The 8998-nt window shown below is 38.1% G+C and overlaps 2 protein-coding genes across 5 annotated transcripts in view; one reads left to right on the top strand and one right to left on the bottom strand.

Annotated features, from left to right (window-relative positions):
- The window catches only part of LOC123772990 (dual serine/threonine and tyrosine protein kinase), a 108015-nt gene extending 103573 nt beyond the window's left edge, over nucleotides 1-4442 (bottom strand). For both annotated transcript variants that reach the window (XM_069315341.1, XM_069315340.1), the window contains exons 1-2: nucleotides 4311-4442; nucleotides 2609-2739 (exon numbers count right to left, since the gene is read on the bottom strand). The gene's annotated coding sequence lies outside the window, so the exon portion shown is untranslated. The remainder of the gene's footprint in view (nucleotides 1-2608; nucleotides 2740-4310) is intronic.
- Nucleotides 4443-4873: 431 nt separating this feature from the next.
- The window catches only part of LOC123773082 (uncharacterized), a 32585-nt gene continuing 28460 nt past the window's right edge, over nucleotides 4874-8998 (top strand). For all 3 annotated transcript variants that reach the window (XM_069315344.1, XM_069315345.1, XM_069315343.1), the window contains exon 1: nucleotides 4874-5126. In XM_069315344.1, coding sequence (XP_069171445.1) covers nucleotides 4951-5126 — 176 coding nt within the window. In that variant the 5' untranslated portion in view covers nucleotides 4874-4950. The remainder of the gene's footprint in view (nucleotides 5127-8998) is intronic.

The following is an 8998-nucleotide window of genomic DNA, read 5'->3' as shown; positions in this document are numbered from 1 at the left end:
CCCGCGGCCCGGTCCCCGTCCAGGCCTCCTCTTTGTTACACACCCTCCAGGAAGCAGCCCGTAGTAGCTGCTTAACTCCCTGGTTCCTATATACTGCTAGGTAACAGGGGAATCAAGGTGAAAGAAAGTCTGCCCATTTTGTTTCCGCCTCCACCGGTGATCGAACCCGGAACCTCGGGACTACGAATCTGAAGCGCTGACCACTCAACTGTCAGACCCCCCTGAAGGTGAATAATGCGCACACACTTGTAACATTGTGTTACAATCAATGCCTTTGTTGACAACTGGCACCCATGACTCAGTCTACAGGGAGATGCTGAATACAAATACTCTACACAACGATACTGTCTATTACACCTGAAGAGAAAAATGGCATCAGCCCCACGCAACATAACCCCCATACGCACTATCATTATACGCACTATACACTATACGCACAATAACGCACTATACAACTACACACGACACGGCCACCCACAAAGGAGTAGGACAAAAATAAAAGAGCAGTAGGAGTCGCTCTGCTCACCAGAAGACACGAGAACTTTGAGAAATTAAACAAGGGATAAATGACTTCCAGAATTGCATTGCAGGACTGAAAACAATTGAAAGAGAGCGGTGATTATTTTCTCTGCAGAACAAAGAGTCCCAAGCCCTGTAGGGGCCACAGTGGAAGACCAATACATGGAAGTGAGTACAGCTGTTCTCTCCACAACATGTTTCCTTCATGCCTAGGAATAATGTTTGGTCTGGGAACACATTTCTAATGAGAAGATTTTCCAATATGGCCGCCAAGACCACTTGTGCGAATAAAACAGCTGTGAATATTTCAGTGGACCCTGAACAATACCTCACGTCCTCTGTGGAGCCTGCATTTAAGCAGTAGAGAATTTTTTTGTCGCTCTGTGTTGTACTTTCTTCAAAACAGATATGTGTCCTTCTGAAGATTAGATCTCCATGTTTGGATAGTCTAAATGGGGACGCAACAGGGATTCGAACAGTTGAAAAAATGAAAATATTAGCCTGAGATTAGAGAGCCCCGCATACACTTTAAAAATGATAAAAAAGACGGTTAATAAACTTTCATGATAGGCTAGTTTAGTTTATTTATTATTATTTATCTAGATTAGTTGTAAATAGTTTACACGGCTAATAAACACCTTTCGCTCTTTATAGCCACTCAAACTTTGATTTACATGGTTTACTTGGACTATATATTTCTCCGGTGGCAAAATATACGTTCTTCAGGTACTGCAGATCACTATTGAGTGCTGGGAGAGTGAGAGTAATAGTGGTAGACTGTAGTAATAACCATATATTAGGGTCTGGTACCTGTATACCAGGCATAAATACGAACTAACTAAAGGTTGCCAGAATCATAAATTTCAAACTTTGTCGTTTTCAACGAAATGTATAAAAAATGACTGCTACCAAAATATAATATATATTAGTGTACATTATATATATCTGGCCCATATATCACTAGTGATATATGGAATATATAGTAACCTTTACCACCATCTGTGGCCTAAATTATTTAATCATTTGCTCCCTACTGTCCTTCATAATGTTGGTTTTTCTCCCCGTGGTAAATTATACGGTCTATTCTTGTTTTTCTCGGTAATAAACTAGTTTTGTTTACTATCTGAAGTAAGAAGTGTTTGCCCTCTGCAAAATACCATGGTATTAACCTGATGTGCTAATTCATTTCGGGTATGGTCAAATCGTATCCAAGACGGTTCAACAAAACTCCTTATCTGCTTGCCAAAACCGTATATATAGTCAGGTTAGGATGTATTGGCTTAGATTTGGCTGGTTTGGGTTTGTTTAGGTTGGTTTTAAAATCCGCTAGTGAACCGTCTTGTGTTCGAAGTGACTTGTGTCCAACTCTTTTGGGTAGGTGAGTTTACACAATAGCTTCCGAAAGTACATTAACTGTAAAACCTTCATGGTATACCTGTCGTTAATTATGACAGGGACGGGGGGGGGGGAGGAATTATCCTGGGAAAGCGCCAAGCCATAAATTATGGCAAGGAACAACTGAACTATCAATGACGCAGTTGACCATGTACTCGTCACCATTCTCGCCAGCATTCCCAACATCAAGAGACTTGTACTAACGTGTCCTAACCTAACCTACCAGAGATCCCATGGACAGAAAACGGGACATTATGATCAATTTCGCGAGCCGCTACCCTTTTCTTGTACATCATTTTTTGGCCTTGGGTAAAATATACGTCAAAATGCGACGTGTTATAAAGAGTAGATAGAGGTTGCTGCCGACAGTTTCGCTCTGTGGCAAGGATTGTGGGGAATTGTGACTCGTAGGATATTATTTAGTTTGTTTTAATTAAAATTAATTGAGTAATTTTAATGTACTTTAATGTACAATTGACTTATTTATTATTTATCACGATATCTTAGTGGACTGTATTTTTAATCAAGTGGACTGCATGAATTTAAATTCTCCGACAAGTCATATCCCAACACAAGTGAGGGGGTAAATTAATGATAGTAGCCTATCAATCGAGAATTTACCGATTGATAGGAAATTTCTAATAAATGTTAGTATATTATTCTACTAGAGTTAGTTTGTACACCAAGGCCTTACCTGTGTGAAGGCTTCAGTGTGGATATTAGAGGGACGCGTGAGCAGTCTGCCAGGTATAGGACACGAGGCTATGGAGTCTGTTCTCTCGTGGCGACAATTTGTTGACGTTTAGTTCCCAGGTGACCACAGATCTGCCGGAAGAATACTGTATAACTACTGCATCTTTACTTCCTAACACAGATATGGCACGTTCAAATTATTATTGTTAGGATTTGACTAGATTGTGAGAGCTTCACCCGGTTTTGGGGGTCGCCGCCTCCTAATCGGAATGGCATTAATAATATTAAAGCCAATAATAATAATATTAGGACTGTTTAGGACAAACCAGAAACGAGGTACTCACGTTATTTAGAGGCTGCGGCAGCTGAAGAACGTAGGGATGGCTCTGTTACGAATGCAAATGTAGCTGCTTTGTGCTACCTCACGAGAGCAATGTTCTTTCCACAATGGCCGCCTCCCTCCCTTCCCCGGCTCAGTCACGTTATTGGAACCGGCTCAATTTTGCCCATTTAATGGACGAAAGTTAGGGAGGCGTTAATTTTACCGGTAAATTTATTTGATCCAGTCACGGGGAACAGTTTTTTTTACTCATTTTAACACTGGACTGGGAGTTGTTAGTGATTATTAATATTTTATTAATATATTGTATTGTGACATGGTAATATATATATATATTCCATGTTTAAGGGAAAATTCCACTATAATCTCGTTTTCTTTGAACGAGTTATTAAATTAATCTGTGTTAGTATTGGTTAATAAGTTAGTACAAGAACAGCAGCGCAATTATCTGCCTATTGTAACTATTGTAACTAAGATTATTAAAGTAGGTTGGGATTTTTTCCCAACAAGGGTATCTGGCTTAGCTTCATGGCCATAACCTCTTACTCAACTCACTACATTGACAGTGAGTTGATAGTTAATTCACTGTCATTGACAGTGAATTTATAGTTACGCAATCGACCATTCTAATAAATAGCCATATACAATCGACTATAAATAATATCCATTATTTATAAGGAGCATTTAACCTGTATGTTCCGTATAAATAATGGCTGAATTGTCATTAATCCAGCTGCTAAACCCCGTTTATGAATGACAATTTATTGTGCAGGCTCTTGACACCATCAATAGTGTCCAAGAAATGTGTAAGTACTTCATTCATAATGATGTGCTGCCCGAAATCTTAGCGAAGTATTCAAAATTTGCTTACTGTAGGTACAGCCTGCACATGACTGTAAAGCTGCCGCCCAGTTGGGTGGGTGTGGAGCAAGACTAGTAACTGTGTGACTTACTATAGATGTAAAGTGCCTTGTATAGTGACTGTTGTGAGCCTCTTGTTGATCACTTGTGACACAAAAGATTATTGATGTGTGTACTTGTGTGGGTGATTAAATATGTATGTGTATGTATATATGTATACGTATATATATATGTACATGTATGTATGAGAATGTGTACATGTATATATAACATTAATAAGTTTGTAACGCGTCAAAAATTACATTGAATTGCTAGGCTCTTCATACATCGCCCGTTTTATTGAACTGTGTTCTCAAAATAATTTTTTTCCTCGTATATAAATTAACGTTATTATTACATATAATATTATATGTAATAATAACTGCTCTACTAGATGATAAGATAACCAAAATCAAATCATTAATCAACAAAATAATTCTAAATTTGTTGTTCTACAACTTACCGAAATTTCTTTGTTGTGGAGCCGAGGCTTGTCCCCCTGGAAAATGGCCCCGGTGGTGGTTTCAGGCTGGGGATCGCAGCTGCTGCTGCTATCTAGCCACTAGCATTACAACCTCGGGCTTGTTGGAGACGCCGGTGCACTTAATTTACCCATGTTACAAGGTAACAACGTCTTGGTTCCGTGGAATGAAGATGCAGTAATGAAGAATACTTCCTCCTAGACGGGGTGGACCTCACGGCTCGACTGCCAGCCCTCACAATTAATCCCTTTATTAATAACAAAAATTTTGCTTAGTTATTTGATGGTGATACTGTGCGTCGCTTTGGCTTTTTATTAATAATGTAAACGATGATTCAAGACCGCCGCTTCATTATTTAAATTAAATGTGAGGGAAATGAGTTTGTGTTATAGGAAGGAACCCTCTCCCAGCCAAGTATTGTATATGGGTCATGTAATTGACATACTAATTGATTTTTCAATAAGTTCTAATCATTTTACATTTTTGCTAGTTCATTACATCTTTGAAATTAATTTTCTTAGCTTATAAGATATACACTTGGCTCTTTGCACATGTAGTCGGACATTAGCACTGATTTCATTGGTACCTACATAAAGGTTATATAAGAGTCTCCACCCACTTATGACGCAGCTGGAGCTGAAATTATTGTATTGCAAGAAATTGCTTCAGCTGCATGTGACAGTGGGCAGGGAACACTCTCTGTCAGCTGGACACGGCGGTACACTGTACCCTGAGGGATACACTGTATCCTGTACCCTGAGGGGTGGGGACGACCGAGGCTACAGTGACACGGTAAGGTAAGAATGGTACACAATCGCTAAGTATACAGTTACAGCTCCGCTCCTGTGCCAGGTAAGACCACTACGGGCTCACCATAGCCCGTGCTACTTGAAACTGTGTGTTCCCAGTGGCTGAATCTTAAACAACAACAACTAAGTGTCGTGTAAGGTAGTACAGCTGTTGGCCGACTGCCGTGTGGTATGTCTCGGTTGTAGTTTGGTCAGTTCTCGACCCCCACTCGGGAATTCCTGGTTCGAATCCCGGGCGGGACAGAAATGGTTGGGCACATTTTCTATCGCCTAATGCCTTTGTTCACCTAGCAGTAAATATGAACCCAGGAGTTAGCTTGTGTGTTTACATCCTGTGGAGGGTCAGTAGTTGGATCTTTAGGGGAGGGGGGGGGAATATGACTGATTTTTCAGCTATCGGAAACACACAGTTGCAAGTAAGCCTAAAATAAGCCGAAAATATATATATACAGGCTGCCTGTCCCTCCCCTCCCGTTAGGGTGCGTTGAGCAGTCACGCGGCGTTGTCTGAATTTTTCTGAATTGTTTTGTTGGCAGTTTCAGGATATTTTGTAGAGACGAGGGAGGGTGTGGGGCGTGACCTGGGTACTGGGGTTGACCTGGGCACTGCTGGGTACCCCCCATCTACAATTGCGCAATAAGAATTAGAATCCATGAACACAGAACTTCAAGAAAACCATAAGCCTATGCTAGCCTGTTAATTATGCACGTGTATTTCTATCAGTATAGCCTATTCTTTCCATTTGCATACTCGATTATGCTAAATTTACATACAGTATATCACCTTAACATTTCTAACTATTTCACAATACCTCATCAAATTATATATACAAATAGCACAACTTTCAACTTAAAGTTTGGCTAGCCTCGTCACAACCTTGCCTAGGCATGTTACAACAGATGTTATAACATGTTATACCATGTTATATCATATTATAACAACAAAATCAAAATGTTTATGCAGGTAAAAGTACTTACATAGAAGATGAGTTACAAACCTAATGTTAGATTTATAGATATAGCTAGTACATATATTATCAAAAGCCACTAATACGCACAGCGTTTCGGGCAAGTTGAGTTAATAGAATAGTTTATACTTTACGACAAGTCGGAATGCCTAAGACTCCTTGATATCACACTTTAGATAGAGTTGGTTCGAGTTATTGTAAACAGTCAACCATATGTAGAGTGGGCATCCTCTTGCCGCTAGTACGCGCCAAGGCTGTGACAATCCGTGGGTCCCTTCGGCAAATCCATGTGCCAAAGTGCCAAATCCGTGGTAATGCCCTCTATTCCCCTCCCCCCCTTCCCCAATCTCGCTCAACCTGTAGATTTATATTTACTATTAGTACAAAACATATGTAATGGGTATATTTGATTTAAAATTGTTGGGTTTAACCTAAGAACTGTGAAGTCGGTGAATACTAAACCAGAAAAAAAATACTATAATGAAAAGGCAGCAATATATTTATACCTTGCATTTGAGTTTTTATACCGAATCCCATGTTGACTTCGATATGTAATTTACTGGTTAAGCAAGTATACATTTTAATAAATTAGGCAAACTTTGTTGGAGCCAATTATACTGTATGATGCAAACTCCTGTTTTTCAAGGTATCACATTAGTACCGAATAATGGCAATATAATATTAACAGCGATATTTTTCCGACATGACCATAATAAATTTGTGCTTGAAAGATACCTGAAAAAAGGAGTCATAAATACCACTTAACGCTAGGCTACTTAAATATGCGTGTTAGTTCACTAGTAAGAATTAGGGGCTATCCTATTAATTTTGTTTGAGTCCTATGGATTATATTTTTAATTAATTTGTTGTTATTGGGGCTTAACTATTGTACTGTTACTCTCCATTGTGCTTAACCGGTTGTTTCTGGTAGTTAACAAAGTTTTTTATTTTATTTAATCATTTACTTGAATTAGCAAGGTACAATTACCCTCAAAGTCCTTAATCGTGTGCCTAAGCCCTCAATTATAGCATATATTACAGAACTATTAACTCCATAGAACATATATGGGTACAGCAATGAGGTAACTAGCCAACCCGTTACAGTAATGCAAATAATAATAATGTTTATTAAAAAATATACAGAATAATATACAGTGGTTTAATAATTGTTTGTGTGTTTATTTTATAAGGCCACTAATACACAAAGCTTTTCGGGCATAACTTAAAATAATAAAAATAGTGTTGACATGTTTCATAAAGTAGGACTTAATGCTAAACAAGAAGTAATCTAAAGTGAATTGTTTCAGAAATTTGGCAAATGATATACAGCTTTTAAGAAGAACATAACGTTAAAATGATTGGGAAAAAATGAACATAGGATATGAGGTAATACTTAACATTAAATGGTTACGGTAAAAATGATTAATTGTTGAAAGGTTTTAAAATAACTGACAATAAGACGAGACATTTAGAATCAGCATTTGTTTTAACAATACATAATAACCAATTTTAACATTGTAAACGAAATTTAGAAAATGACATACACTTGTTTGTGACATTTAGAAAAGGTAATTAGTAACAGTATATATGAAGTAATTAACAATGTGCACAATAACGGCAAAACATAGGTTTTGCAGGATGGGAAAAGGTGAGGGAAAGCTGATTACATAAAGTTAATAAGTTCTTAATGTCTATTTTAAATTGTACGTGAGAAGTCAAATTTTTAATAAGGTCACTTCGTATTTAGGACCTTTGATTTGCAATGCGTTTCTACTTTAGTCAAGTCTCACACTCTTGGAACATCGAATATACTCGTTTCTCTGAAGGAAGGTGGGAAATATCAGTGGAAAGCGCCAAGCCATTTCAAGCATATAACACTTGGAAGGGGTCAGGATACGGATTTGGGATAGGACGGGGAGAAGGAATGGTGCCCAGCCACTTGGACAGTCGGGTTTTGAACGCCGACCTGCATTTTGCGAGACCGTCGCTCTACCGTCCAGCCCAAGTGGTTGGATAGGGGGTACAAGTTAATTTTGGGTTGTAGATCCCCACGCAGGCACAGGTTCCGTAGGCGAGAGGTGGACAGATGAGCAAATAATAGTGCTATTACTTACCTCGCCAAGTCTTGATCTTCTAGACAATGCCTATTGTTGTATTCACTTTTGTATATGGCAATAGAAGTTCAGCTTGTCTATGTTAAAACCAAGAAATTTACCATGTATTCTGTGCATTATTTGGGAATTGTTAATTATGTTAATTTGATTGGTGTACTTGTTACCAGGACAATATGTAAAATGTTTTGTCAATGTTAAGGGTTAGTTTGTTAAGTCATGATGGACTTATTTTTTTAGTATTCACCGTATCATTTAGAATAAGTGGGTTAGCATTGGAGGTAATGAAAGCTGTCATCAGCATATGGAATTGGCTTCAGGAAATGGGAATAACTTCTTATATTATACATAATAGTGCAGAATATAAGGTATATAACTGACTTTCTTGGTTCAAGATTTCTATTCTTGATAATTTCTGATATAACACCAACGCAATTGCTACTAAACGAATACCGAGCATTTATAACCGGTTACGGTTTAAGATCCTGTGAAGACTAGGCTCTTTTATAGTATTAATAGCATCTTATCAAAATTAATTTATAGTAACAAACTGTTCGATCATCAACCCAGCCTCATAAAAATCATCCTCAGAAACTGGTCGAACGTACCAATATGTACTGTTGGACCTCCAAAAAATTCATGTTTGGTATATATATTTATTTACTTATTTATTTATTAATTATATACAAGAAGGTACATTGGGGGTTAACAGAGAACATAGAAATTAAGTCCAATTTACATTCTTGTAAAGTCACTAGCACGCATAGCATTTCGGGCAATTT

Source organism: Procambarus clarkii, chromosome 81 (genome assembly GCF_040958095.1).
Source record: "Procambarus clarkii isolate CNS0578487 chromosome 81, FALCON_Pclarkii_2.0, whole genome shotgun sequence".
Lineage (NCBI taxonomy): Eukaryota > Metazoa > Arthropoda > Malacostraca > Decapoda > Cambaridae > Procambarus > Procambarus clarkii.
The sequence above is the reverse complement of the archived record's forward strand: the minus strand, read 5'-3'. Positions and strand labels throughout refer to the sequence as shown.